The 14,596-nt window shown below is 41.2% G+C and overlaps 1 protein-coding gene across 2 annotated transcripts in view; it reads right to left on the bottom strand.

Annotated features, from left to right (window-relative positions):
• LOC122540126 (proproteinase E-like) overlaps window positions 1-14,596 on the bottom strand; it is an 85,073-nt gene that overhangs the window by 18,373 nt on the left and 52,104 nt on the right. For both annotated transcript variants that reach the window (XM_087980720.1, XM_043675433.2), the window contains one exon: window positions 8,968-9,110. In XM_087980720.1, coding sequence (XP_087836846.1) covers window positions 8,968-9,110 — 143 coding nt within the window. The remainder of the gene's footprint in view (window positions 1-8,967; window positions 9,111-14,596) is intronic.

Raw genomic sequence — 14,596 nt, forward strand, 5'->3', positions numbered from 1 at the left:
TGAAAAAAACCTTTCCGGTTTTGAGGGAGCTGAAAGTTCCATTAGCGCCTGCTGAGCTCCACACAGCATTGTCCACACCATAGAGTCATAGAGTCACTGAGATGTACAGCATGGAAACAGACCCTTCGATCCAACCTGTCCACGCCAACCAGATATCCCAACCCAATCTAGTCCCACCTGCCAGCAGCCAGCCCATCTCCCTCCAAACCCTTCCTATTCATATACCCATCCAAATGCCTCTTAAATGTTGCAGTTGTACCAGCATCCACCACATCCTCTGGCAGCTCATTCCATACACGTACCACCCTCTGCATGAAAAAGTTGCCCCTTAGGTCTCTTTTATATCTTTCCCCTCTCACCCTAAACCTATGCCCTCTAGTTCTGGATTCCCCGATCCCAGGGAAAAGACTTTGTCTATTTATCCTATCCATGCCCCTCATAATTTTGTAAACTTCTATAAGGTCACTCCTCATCCTCCGACGCTCCAGGGAAAACAGCTCCAGCCTGTTCAGCCTCTCCCTGTAGCTCAAATCATCCAACCCCAGCAACATCCTTGTAAATCTTTTCTGAACCCTTTCAAGTTTCACAACATCTTTCCGATAGGAAGGAGACCAGAATTGCATGCAATATTCTAACAGTGGCCTAACCAATGTCCTGTACAGCCACAACATGACCTCCCGACTCCTGTACTCAATACTCTGATCAATAAAGGAAAGCATACTAAACGCCTTCTTCACTATCCTATCTACCTGCAACTCCACTTTCAAGGAGCTATGAACCTGCACTCCAAGGTCTTTTTGTTCAGCAACACTCCCTAGGACCTTACCATTAAGTGTATAAGTCCTGCTAAGATTTGCTTTCCCAAAATGCAGCACCTCGCATTTATCTGAATTAAACTCCATCTGCCACTTCTCAGCCCATTGACCCCTCTGATCCAGATCCTGTTGTAATCTGAGGTAATCCTCTTCGCTGTCCACTACACCTCCAATTTTGGTGACAGATGCCAATTCTCTATCAGGAGCACAAATCAGAAAGTCACATCTGATTTCTTGGGTTCTTCCAATTCACGTTTGGAAAAGCAACAGATGGAGGTTTGTGGGCTTCATGTCCACTGTCCTTCAATATGAATCCCAACAGGTGAGACTGCAGGACCACATATTCTCAATGTTTTATTATTACTCTGCATCTTCCAAAAAGGAATTAACTTGAACGCCAAAGGAGCTGACGGGGCGGGTGCGCAGGGGGGTGGGTAGGGAGATGGTGGCATTGTGGTAATGCCACTGGCCAATAATCCAGAGACCCTCCCTAGGCCTGTACTCTAAGACTGTGGGTTCAAGTCCCACCATGGAACGTGATGGAGTTTAAATTCAGTTTTTATTCATTCATGGGATTAGACTAGGCCAACATGTATTCCCCATCCCGGAGGACAGATACGAGCCAACCATTTTGCAATGTGTCCGCAATTACATGTAGTCCAGACCAGGTACACACGGCAGTTTCCTTCCCTGAAGGACATTAGTGAACCAGATGGGTTTTTCCAACAATCGACAATGGTCCTTATTAGACTCTTAATTGCAGAGATTTAATGAATTCTAATCGTAAAGCTGGAATGGAAAGCTAATCTCAGCATTGGTGACCGTAAAATTACCACCACTTGTAAAAACTCATCTGGTTCACTAATGTCCTTGAAGGACGGAAATCTGCCGCCCATACCCTGTCTGGCCTAAATGTGACTCCAGACCCACAGCAATGTGGTTGACTCTAGAATGGCCAAGCAATGCAACTCAGTTCAAAGGGCAATTGGAGACAGGTAATAAATGTTGGTCTTGCCAGCAACACCCTTGAAAGAATAAAGAAAACTGAAAATCCCAATGCAGACCAATATTAAACAGAACATTACAATCACTTCATTTACTTCAGAATTATTTAACAGACATACTTTGCTGCCTCTTAATTTATCACATCTATACTTTTCAAGCTGGGTTGAATTTTTAAGTATAAAATGTGCATTTTGTATTTACACATTATACACGTGATACATGATGAATAACTTCAGCAGATGGATTTAATGCATTGCCAATTAATATATATAAACTGTTCGTTAGGTAGTGGAAATCTGGAAATGTCTCTCCAAAAAACTGTTGATAATCAGTCAATTGAAAGATTCAAACTGAAATTACTGGGTTTTTATTTGAAGTTAAGGCGTTTACTAGAGAGGTACAGGTAGCTTGAATCTGAATCAGATCAGCCAACAGGTGGAAGAGATAGGATTAAAGGAATCCTCCTTTGCTAATTACCCCAGTGCTGAGGATATAAACCATCAGGCCATTGATTTGTTTTAGAATAGCCTGATGAACAGAATTCACTGCAGAACGGCACATTTTCGATAATTACATATTTCACTTTATCCCTCGGTATCCTGAAAGCAAAATTGTGTGCCTTCGGATCTATTGTCAAACACAGAATTGAACCTTGCAGTTACTTATTCACCTCTTCATTCTGAAGCATTCTCACAAATTAGCCCAGTATTTTTTTTTGGCCAATTTGCAGATTGACAGTATATTCATTGTTGCACTTGATGGAAAGGTTGATGGGTTGTACATCCACATCAGAACAAATAGCGGGCATAATGGAATTCCTCAATGTAGGGTTCAGCGATGATGATACATGATTGACTAGCACCTCATATCAAGCACTGTGAACATGGACTTCACCCACATGGACTGTTTTTCAAAGGTGGCTCATTATTACAGACTAACCATCAGCTTGAAGAAGATGGAGATACTCCATTGACCAGCACAACATGCTGACTAAATCTCACCTACTGTAACACAACCCTGGAGGCTGTAGGTAATGTTACAGTTGAGTTTGGATATGTGCCCCAGTTCCTTCATACTCCCACTCCTCTGCTAATCACAACAAATTTTAATTTACCCAGGTTGATGAGATGGCCAATTTTCTAGGTTTTCGAATACATCTGTTTTGTTATTGGAAACAAGTCAGACAGGTTTTTTTTAGTTGATAAAAAATAGTGCATTTATTTGAATTAAAATAATCAAACATGCAAACTTTATTGAAACAAAAACAGATATGGCTTATACGTAAGGAGTGTTGACAGCCTAGTGGTATTATCACTAAACTATTAATCCAGAGACCCAGGTAATGTTCTGGAATCCTCGGTTTTAATCCCACTACAGCAGATGGTGGAGTTTGAGTTCAGTAAAAATCTGGAATTAAAAATCTATTGATGGCCATAAGACCATTGTTGGAAAAACCCATCTGGTTCCCTAATGACCTTCAGGGATGGAAACTGCCATCCTTACCTGGTCTGGCCTACATGTGACTCCAGGTCCACAGCAATGTGTTTGACTCTTACCTGCCCTTTGGAATGGGCAATAAATGCTGTCCTAGCCAGCAATTCTCTTATCTTGTGACTATAAACTTCTAACATCCCAAAATTAATGAGGCAAATATAAGTAACATAAACAGTGGGTACACTCCTACAGCTTTGATAGACCCATTAGCTTCATCATCAAACTCGCCACAGCCCTCCCAAGATATTAGTTGCAAGATAAGTCACTAAATCTCAAGAAACCTTCGTAAAGGGTTTACAATTCTTTGCTTTCAATGAAAATAATTTTCTCCATTGTGCCATGGATTTCCTCAAGGTCTGTAAACATTCTGAATCTTTGTTTTCTTTTCCTGGGTCAACATTCCCCTGGGATTTTGAAACTGCGCTTCAGCACTTGCTCAAAGGGACAGTTCCATTTTTTCACAAATAGTGAGCTTCACCAAACCAGCACCGTGCTTAGATTTGTTTCCTGGGCGCTAAGGTGGCTCACGTGCAGAAAATAAATATTCCATGTGAGTTTTTTTCATCCTCATTCACAGCTTCACTGAGATATTAGTGGCACATGGCTTCTTCTGAGCTCCAATAGTTCACAGAGTGACCCAAAGCCCTGACTCCAACAGGGAGTGTTCCAGAGTTCTACATACCAACTCGAAAAGCATTTTGCTGAGTTCAAACAGTACAGAGCTATCTAAATGTTCATGACACCTTACTGAGTCAATAATTACACAAACCCAGTGTAGATCATTTGCCTTTTTAAGGTGTATAGCATGGAGATTGCTTGTGTCATTGTCCGTCTTTTCCAAATAACTGATCTGAGAACTGGTCTTCAGTGACTCCCTTATCTGTTTTGAGTAGGTCACTGAAAATCTTGCACAGGTTTGCAGACAACACCAAAACTGGTGGCATATCAAACAGTGAAGAAGATATTTTAAAATTACAAAGGGATCTTGATCAAATGGGTCACGGGCTGAAAAATGACAGATGGAGTTCAACCTGGATAAATGCAAGGTTTCGCATTTTGGTACAATGTGCAAGAGTGGGGCTTATACAATTAATGGTAGGGCCTTGGATAGCTCTGTAGAATAGAGGGGCCGAGGGGTGGCAGGTACATAATTCTTTAAAGTTTGCGTCACATATAGACAGAGTGGTTAAAGGGCATTTGACACACTTGCCTTCATTGCTCTTCCTTCGAGTTTAGGAGTTGGGACGTCATGTACTGGACATTGGTGAGGCCTCTTCTGGAATACTGTGTCCAGTTCTGGTTACCCAGTTACAGGAAGGATATTATTAAGCTGAAGTTAAAAATCACTCAACACCAGGTTATTATCCAACAGGTTTATTTGGAAGCACTAACTTTCGAAGCGCTGCACCTTCATCAGGTAGCTTTGGAAGAAGATCATAAGACACAGAATTTATAGCAAAAAAATATAAAAGCAATCTAGGTTTGTTCAGTATATCATTTCAGTTGCATGACACTGTAATGTTTTGTTATAAATTCTCTGTCTTATGGATCCTCTTCCAAAGCTACCTGATGAAGGAGCAGCACTCTGAAAGCTAGTGCTTCCAAATAAACCTGTTGGACTATAACCAGGTGTTGTGTGATTTTTACCTTTGTCCACCCCAGTCCAACACCGACCCCTCCATAACATTATTAAGCTGGAAAGGGTTCAGAAGAGATTTAACAGGATGTTGCCAGGTATGGATGGTTTGAGTTATAAAGAAAGACTGGATAGCCTGCGACTTTTTTCAAGTGTGGTGCTGGAAATGTACAGCAGGTCAGGCAACATCAGAGGAGCAGGAGAGTCAACATCTCGAGCATAAGGCCTTCATTAGGAATACTTATGCCCAAAACGTCAATTCTCCTGCTCCTCGGATGCTGCCTGACCTGCTGTGCTTTTCCAGCGCCACACTTTTCGACTCTGACTCTCCAGCATCTGCAGTCCTCACTTTCTCCTGGGCCATTTTTCACTATAGCATAGGAGTTAATTCCATCTTTAAGATGATGTTCTGAACTCAATCTCAATAAACTTTGGCAAACCACTTCAAAATAAATTCTATGCGTTAACTGTTCATTTCTGTTCTGACCAGAATCCTATTTGTAGGTTTCAAGAGTGTTTTTTGATGTTCAAATACAATGTTTTGCATTTCTGAGCTGATGCCTGGTTGTTTTGAGCTGTGATCACTTTGAGAATTTCAGTTTCTCCTGATCCCATTCCCAACATGCCCTAATTATTTTTTTTCTAAGTGATGTCAATAGCTTCCTAGTTCTGGACCTTTATTTTTCTTGTTAGCAATTCTGGTCTTCCACACAATTCATGGACCATATCTTTTCAATCTCTTGGGATTGTACCTGTCCTCTACTGATTGAAACACACTTGCTGCTGAAAAAAGATAAATTTTGTCAGTCTTTTTGCCTTTCACTCATCAAGACAATCCACAAGAATTCCAATTCAAAGGAATAAAAAAACATTTTCTGCGACCGAGGAGAGTCCTGGGTGATTGGAAAGTGAGCTCTGACTGGTAGTTACACTGCCATGAAGAAACCATCCAAACAAAGAAATAAAAATGTTCATTTTCCCCTTGACTTGTCCTGACAAGGGCAAAATGAAAAGATCCACCAAAATATTTCTTTTCTCAGCAATACACGATTCTGTGAAGGAAAACCTCAGGAAATGTGGAACATCCACCGTGGATGGAGAGAAAATCGTGCAAATAAGAACGACCTGGGGAGCATTCTCAAGGAGTGATTCTGAATCCTTCAGACATCAAAGCTGGCAAGCAACTAAGACCAGCTAGAAAGATAGGAGTCCCAACCAAACCACATAACACATCCTTGCAAGTGTGCCAGGACCTCTACAACCCAGTTAGAAAATACAATCAATGGCTTTATGTGCACAGGAAACAGCTATCACCCACAACAAAGGACAACTGGGTTTCAGTTATAGGGAAAGGCTGAATAGGCTTGGGGTTAGTTTTCCCTGGAGCATCAGAGGCTGAGGGATGATCTTATAAAGGTTTATAAAATCATGAAGGGCATGGATAGGGAAAATAGCCAGGGTCTTTTTCCCAGGTGGGGGGGAGTCCAAAACTAGATGCATAAAGTTTAAGATGAGAGGGGAAAGATTTAAAAGCAACTTTTACTAGCAGAGGGTGGTGTGTGTATGGAAGGAGCTGCCAGAGGAAGTGGTGGAGGCTTGCACAATGACAACATTTAAAAGGCACCTGGCTGGGTATATCAATAGAAAAGGTTTAGAAGGATATGGGGCAAATTCTAACTGGGACTAGGTCAGATTGGGATGTCTGGTCAGCACAGATGAGTTGAACTGAAGGGTCTGTTTCTGTGCTCTATGGCTCTATAACTGATACCGACTGATCGATTAACACCCACCCCAAGGTGGATCAAAGAGCATTAGTCTAAATCTTTTCAGCAGATATGAAAACAAAGACCAAATTTTAAAAACAAATATTTGGGATAGATTTGTATTTGCCACTGCCTTCAATGTAGTGCATAGTGAGAGAGAGAGTTCATGTTGGAAGGGTCCAGTTCCAACCTATCTGTTCCTGTCATACATCTCAAACCCATTCTTCCTTTTTAACATGTTCCTCCAAACCTATCTCTTTGACAGCCTTTTTTGTCCCCTACCTTAATATCTGCTTGTGTGGCTTGGAGCCAACATTATTTAAAAATACACCTGGGAATTGCTTAGAGGATCAGCTTTGTTCTGGGGTGTTGCATATCCTTTAGCTGACAAAACACAAAGGAGATTGAACCTTCAAACACCTCCCAGTCCTTACGCAGGGCACCCAGGTTCTGTAATCAATCCTTCACGGGTTTCACTTCAGCGAAGGTGTGATACAACAGCGCTGTTGGTGATGCCCACTTCCTGCAAATGGCGTGGGTTTCCTTGGCAAGGGGACGGCTGTGTTCTCTCTGCCAAATAATGAGCAAATTAGCTACTCTTCCAGCCCCTGAAGCAATACCCTTGGTCGTACCAGAAGCAAGGCAGACTACCCATAAATGTCATTTTTAATATTTGAATTTTAAACTAGAGGCAGTTGGGTGGGAAAATAAGTCAGAGAGCAGATCACTGCAAACATTGTGGAGTGTTAATGGAAGTTTGTTTATACTGTGAGGTTAATGACAGCAGGAACTAAACATTGAAAAGCGTTGGCTTCAAAAACCCAGTGACTGAAAGTTTTTATGGTAGTTTGGAGGAGACTTGAATAATATTGTTCTTTTCTTCCTAGAAATGATAATAGGACAGATCAGCAAAAGCACACTAACCTTGGGGTGAACATTTTGCTTGTGAAAGACTAGGAATGTTTGATTAGATTAGGATTGTAACAAAGCCAAGCTTATCAATCTGCAACCACGTACTTACTGGGCACAGCTTGCCACAGTCATCCACCATTACCATCTCAAGCACCCTCAGAAGGGGTTAAGTGAAATCCCAACTCCTATACTCTTGAAAGGTGGATGACCAAGCCTTACCTATATTGAATAGATTAGAATCACTGTCAGCAAGAACATTAGCACTTTGAAACATTACAATACTGGTGTTTGAAGAGGTCAGAGGTGTTACTGCCTCTAACACCTGCTAATTCCAGTGGGAACTTTAAAGTATGAGGATAGGTAGTCAAACTCACTGAAGAGTCTTGGAGGGTTTACCCAGGGGAAAATGAAGCAGACATCAGCTGCATAGCCATTCTTCACATTCAGGCTGGAGTGTATCTGAATAGACTTTGATGAGCTGTTGTTCTTCATGAAGTTGGGCATTTTAAGGGTAAGTGGGTCAGATGAAAGGAGGAAGTGTCAGTGCTCTGGGTGTTTCAGCAGAATCTTGTAATGTTCTTAGTCTCAGAACTCAGTGGACTGCATCTTTGTGTTCTTCTTCATCTTCCTCCTTATCTTTAGGAAATTCCAAGTCAACCCTCTTTGTATTCAGGTAACACCAGTATAAAGGCCACTGCCACCCTATTAAAATAAGGTTCCCTCATGTACTGTCCTCTGTGAAGCCTAGTTACAGCATGTTATTCCTGAAGACTCATGTGTTCTTTCACCTCCTTAATTCATTTCTTTTCTGTGCAGGTCTCTCTGCTTCCCTTGCTGCTCCTCCCCCTGTTGGCGGCGACATCCTTCAAATGAGATATTACATTGAGGTCTAATCTGTTCATACAGTTAGAATATTTGGAACAAGAGCAGGGGAGTGATCCTTTGTGACCCTGGACATAATTTATCCCTCAATTACCATCACAAAACAAACAGATTACTTGTTCATTATCACACTGGTATTTGTGGGAGCTTACTGCTGGAATGAGATCTCATAACATTCCTTACAACCAAAAGCAAAGGCTTTTATTCCATCTGACTAGACTAAATTTTAACTCAGGTCTAAGAGGTGAAGGGCCATTAACTCAATGAACTATATCACACATCGTTCCTGTCTTTATGATCCACCACCACCATCTTCCCAAGGACTGTACTAGCCAATGATGCCCACATGCCAAAGACAAATTTACAAAATGTCACCAGGCATAAGCAAAGGTGACTGTACCTTTTAATGAGCGCATACCACAACAATGTATGATTGAAATGTACAGATTTAATGACATACTTCACATGCAGTCTTGGAATACCCTCCAACACAGATCATGGTGTCTATCACGTTCGTTGCCCACCAGTCAGACCGGCTGCAGATATCATGTTCGACTACTGGAAGTAGGGCTTGCTGCATCTTGCGAGGTTTAGGCCCCTTGGCTACATAATGTTAAACACAGGGTGTCAGTTATAGAAAGACAGATAATGTTTCACTCTGAAAAAATAGAAAGGAATGCCAAATAATACCCAAGTAGAAATTGCCAAGTGGCAGTATTCTATCCCTACGAGGTGGTGGTGACTTACAGAACACTCTGGGAGTCCAGGTTGCTATGGCAACATACACTTTTACAGGCATGATGCAGCAAAGAGCTTTGGGCAATGATGGTAGAGGCTCCAATTCTCTTTCTATCATATGAGCGACCAGGAATCTCTCACTCTATCCATCTGCCTCTGGTGTGTGTATGAAGTGTTTACACGTGGATAATCATTTGGCTTGGCCATGTCACGAAGGCACCTTCCTAGACCATCAAGGCCTAGAGTGAGACTCAAACCCAGAACCTCAGGGGCAGGGACACTAACCATTTCACCTCAAGACCTCCCCCCCACCCCCTCCATCCACATGTACTTGCAACAAGTGCCACAATTATCAGGTTAAGTACTGGGGAAAGACCTCATCACCTAGGTTTGTACTCCCTCAAGTAGCGGAGGACTGGGGATAACCTGATGGAGTTATTTAAGATTTTTAAATGATTTGGTAGGGTCAAGAGATAGAGACTATTTTCTTTGTTGGGGGTTGATGGAGTGTTTGGAGGGAGCGTGATCTAGACAATTGTGCTTTGATCTTAAGATGAGTCTTACACTGTTCCAGCCTGCTATCAGGAAGCAGAACCTTCCACCAAAGGGAGGGACTCTCTACCCCGCACTAGCCCCAACAAAATTCAAACATTGTTGAAACTGAGAATAAGTTTTCACTTTAGAAACTGAGAGAGATATGTTTTGATGCAGACGGTGTATTAAGGTTAATGGAGTCGGAATGGGCAGATAGAACAGGAACAGGCCTTTCAGCCCACAATGTTGTACCAAACATGACACTAAATAAAACTAATCCCTTCTGCCTGCCCTTAGTCCATATCCCTCCATTCCTTGCACCTACGTGTAGTTATTTCAACACCCCTTTAATGTCCTTATTGTATCTGCTTCAACCACCAGCCTGACAGTACATTCCAGACTCTTACCAAACTCTGTAAAAAAAAATCTATTCCCCACAATATCTCCTTTGAATTTTCCCCCTCACCTTGAATGCATGCCCCATGGTATCACAAAGTTGGTGTGCAAAAATATTAAAATTGTATAATTGTGACATTCTTTTAAGAGAAAGTGCTTTTTATGCTTTAAAAATGATTGCCTGTGGGCAGCAGTTACAGGTGCTCAAATTGACACAATGTGTCAAAAAGCCAATCAGTTCGCAGACCCAAACAGATTTTTTTATCCAGACAATAGTTTAAATTCAGCCAGTTAATTTAAAAAGGCACTTGCAGACTAAGGACCAATTAAATTTAAATCTGATGGTGTTGACATCCTGAAATGAATCATAAGAATTTAATGTGTCATGGGGGTTATATGGACTGAGAAAGGAAAGCTAACTGCCATTTGAAGGGGTGAGTTCGAAGTGCAATCTGAGAAAGTAATACTAGGCTCTCACAAGAAATCTCCAAACTCTCTAAAAAGCACTATCTTTTAAGGTACATGGTATGTTCAGCGAGTACTCTTGACACTGGAAAACAATTGAAAAGGCATTTTGAACAAAGGAAGATGACAGAAGAAAATACAGAAAATTCAGGAGGATCCATTCTGTATGAATTTTGAGAGACTAAGATTTAACTTATTGTTCGTATTTCCTGGATCTTTATAAGTGGGATCTGTATTATTGAAACAGCATTCCAATAGAATCTCTTGTTTTATTCAGGAGTAGGTATCTAGAGCAGGATTGTTCAATTTGTGAGGAATTATGTTAATTTGTTCACTGTTGGAGTTAGATAAATTGTTACTTGTTAATTGTAGAGTGAGTAAAAGAACTTCATTTCACTTAACCACTCCTTTAGAATAGACTGGGGGAAGAGAGGTAGGTTGTACCCCTTGTCACAGTTCTTCATCAGATTACGAGGTGAAGTGCTCCTCTCTGGATGTTTCAGTTTTAACTATCAGAGGAATGTCGACCTCCTCTTTGTAACACTAGTATTAGACATTTTAACTCTGAGGAAAAAGATTCTGACCATCAACTCTATCCACGCATCTTATAATTTTATAGACTTCTATCAAGTCTCCCCTCAGCCTCCACTACTCCAAAGAAAACAAGCAGAATCTTTTTAGCTTTTCCTTATAGCTCATACCCTCTAATCCGGGCAGCATCCAGGTAAACCTCTTCTACAAGTTTCCAAAGCCTCCACATCCTCCCTTTAATGTGGTAAGCAGAATTGAATGCAGTAACTGTCAGTGTGGCCTAACCATAGTCTTTTAAAGCTGCATCATGACATCCAGATTCTGGTACTCAATCCACTGACCAATAAAAGGCAAGCGTGCCATATGCCGTTTCTACTACCCTATCTACTTGTGTGGTCACTTTCAGGGACTATGGACTTGAACCATAACATTTCTCTGTACATCAGTGCTGTTCAGGGGCCTGCCATTATCTATACTTTTCCTTAACATTTGATCTCCCAAAGTGCAGCACCTCATATTTAACCAAATGGAGTTAAAATATAGATTTGCTAATTCAAACAGAACAGGCTCAAGTGGCTGAATGGTCTTTTCTTGCTGTTAAGTTCATATTAGGTCATTTCCAGTTGGTAAATAAAACGCTCATTGGTTTTTGGCTGATTGTGTCTGCATTGTCCATAGTCCATTTTAGCTGCGGGTGCTTGTCTCTGTTTCATTTCCAACGCAAGAGCACTCAAATATTTTATGTTGCCACTTCACTGTCAGCTAAAAAATCCTTTGAATAGAGAGGCCTTTGAGCATGTCTACAGCAGTCCTGCCTCTGTAAAAGGAAGACTTACTGAAAAGTGTTAATATTTTCTGAGGATTCCTGTTTAAAGGATTGTGGGCAATGGTTCACTTAAAAACACTGAGGAGATACCTGGACTGTTTTATTTTATTTTACAAAGAGGTGACTAAAAGGACAAATGGAGACCTTTTATTTCTAAAGGTACATCTTAGATGTCATAAGGGATAAACTAATTGCCAAGGTTTATTTTCTGGAAATCATATGCCTGTGTTTATGGTTGTCAGGAGTTAATTGTTTTTGATATTATTTGGAGTTCAGTTGGCATACAGCCTGCTGAGTGAGGGAGAAACAGAGGGAGACAGGGAAAGGAAGAAACAAAGAAAGAGAGGGAGAGACAGAGACAAAATGAGAGAGAAGCTACCCTAGCTCCTCCTCTGATCTCCAGGAAAGGCATTTTGAAGGTCCAGTGTACTGACTGAAATACTGAGCCACCTATCCTTTGAAAAGCCTCTGAAAGAAGTATTCCCCTTGCTTCCTGAATGAACCACATCCACAAAAGTCCCACAGACAAGTGCCTTTATTTAGTGAAACGTCAAATGTCATCCTGAACATTTCATACCTTATCCCTTATTGCTTCAAGAACTAGCAATTATTGGCCAAAGTATATTTTCCTCCTGAAGTTATTCTCTGAAGAGAGAGCTCCTTTATCTTTAATTGATATATGTGCCTAGTGTTATTTAGAAGGGTAAAATATTTATACTTCCACATGTCAAACTGTTTGATCTGGTTTGCACATTAGCTGAAAAAGTCTTATTTTATAATAGATCAATAATTTTTGTTTAAGGTTCCTGGTTAATGGATCTTTTTATCTTAAACCTAATGGAGATGAAGAATATAACTGACCATATCAGAAACAATGTGGAGCACTTCAAAGTATGTTGTCACCACTGGAAAGAGACAGAGCACTCAATTGTACAAAAAGCTTGAGATGTTAATGTTTCAGATAATTTAAGAAATATTAAAATAACAAATTAAAAAATAATATTCTAAGTCTAGTGTGGATGATTCTATTCATGTCAGTCCAGCCTGAGGTGCCTACAGAGGTCCTGCTCTTGGGAAACCAGGCTGATTCCACAAAGGGCAAGGAATCCGAGGCAGGCACCACCTTTCAGAGGAGACCTTCAACCAAACCCTCATCTTCCCTCTACAGTTGACATCATGTAGTTCTACCTGATGATGAGTACAAGAATTCTCCAGGAGAATTCATCCCTCAGTCAACAGCTGGGGAAACTGATTAGCAAGATTTGATCTCATAGAATACAGGGAGAACTAGCCATTTGGATTCAGAACTGGCTCAAAGGTAGAAGACAGAGGGTGCTGGTGGAGGGTTGTTTTTCAGACTGGAGGCCTGTGACCAGTGGAGTGCCACAAGGATCGGTGCTGGGTTCTCTACTTTTCATCATTTATATAAATGATTTGGATGTGAGCATAAGAGGTATAGTTAGTAAGTTTGCAGATGACACCAAAATTGGAGGTGTAGTGGATAGCGAAGAAGGTTACCTCTGATTACAACAGGATCTGGACCAGATGGGCCAATGGGCTGAGAAGTGGCAAATGGAGTTTAATTCAGATAAATGTGAGGTGCTGCATTTTGGGAAAGCAAATCTTAGCAGGACTTATACACTTAATGGTAAGATCCTAGGGGGTGTTGCTGAACAAAGAGACCTTGGAGTGCTGGCTCATAGCTCCTTGAAAGTGGAGTCGCAGGTAGATAAGATCGTGAAGAAGGCGTTTGATATGGTTTCCTTTATTGGTCAGAATATTGAGTACATGAGTTGGGAGTTCTTATTGTGGCTGTACAGGATATTAGTTAGACCACTGTTGGAATATTGCATACAATTCTGGTCTCCTTCCTATTGGAAAGATCTTGTGAAACTTGAAAGCATTCAAAAAAAGATTTACAAGGATGTTGCCATGGTTGGAGGATTTGAGCTATAGGGAGAGGCTGAACAGGCTGGGGCTGTTTTCCCTGGAGCGTCAGAGGCTGAGGGGTGACCTTATAGAGGTTTACAAAATTATGAAGGGCATGGATGGGGTAAATAGACAAAATCTTTTCCTCGAGGTGGGGGAGTCCAGAAGTAAAGGTTTAGGGTAAGAGGGAAAGATATAAAAGAGACCTAAGGGGCAGTTTTTTCACGCAGAGGGTGGTACATGTATGGAATGAGCTGCCAGAGGATGTGGTGGCGGCTGGTACAATTGCAACATTTAAGAGGCAATTGGATGGGTATATGAATAGGAAGGGTTTGGAGGGATATGGGCGGGTGCTGGCAGGTGGGACTAGATCGGGTTGGGATATCTGGTTGGCGTGGACGGGTTGGACCAAAGGGTCTGTTTCCGTGCTATACATCTCTATGACTCTATAACAGCTGAAATAGATTCCCTGCCCATTCATCTCAGTGCTGTTTTTTGGGAGCTTGCTATGTAATTAGCTATTAAATATCACAACAATTATCATTACTCTTCCAAAGTATGTCATTGGTTGTTGACACTTCTGGATGTCCCAAGGCTGGTGAAGATGCTGCAAAAATAGTTTGTTTCTAATTTAAATCTTTATTCTAGTGGTGTATAGGTATTGTTTGAA

The sequence above is a fragment of the Chiloscyllium plagiosum genome, unplaced genomic scaffold (assembly GCF_037043375.1).
Source record: "Chiloscyllium plagiosum isolate Xiang-an unplaced genomic scaffold, Cpla_swu_hap1 HiC_scaffold_37, whole genome shotgun sequence".
In the NCBI taxonomy this organism is placed as follows: Eukaryota; Metazoa; Chordata; class Chondrichthyes; order Orectolobiformes; family Hemiscylliidae; genus Chiloscyllium; species Chiloscyllium plagiosum.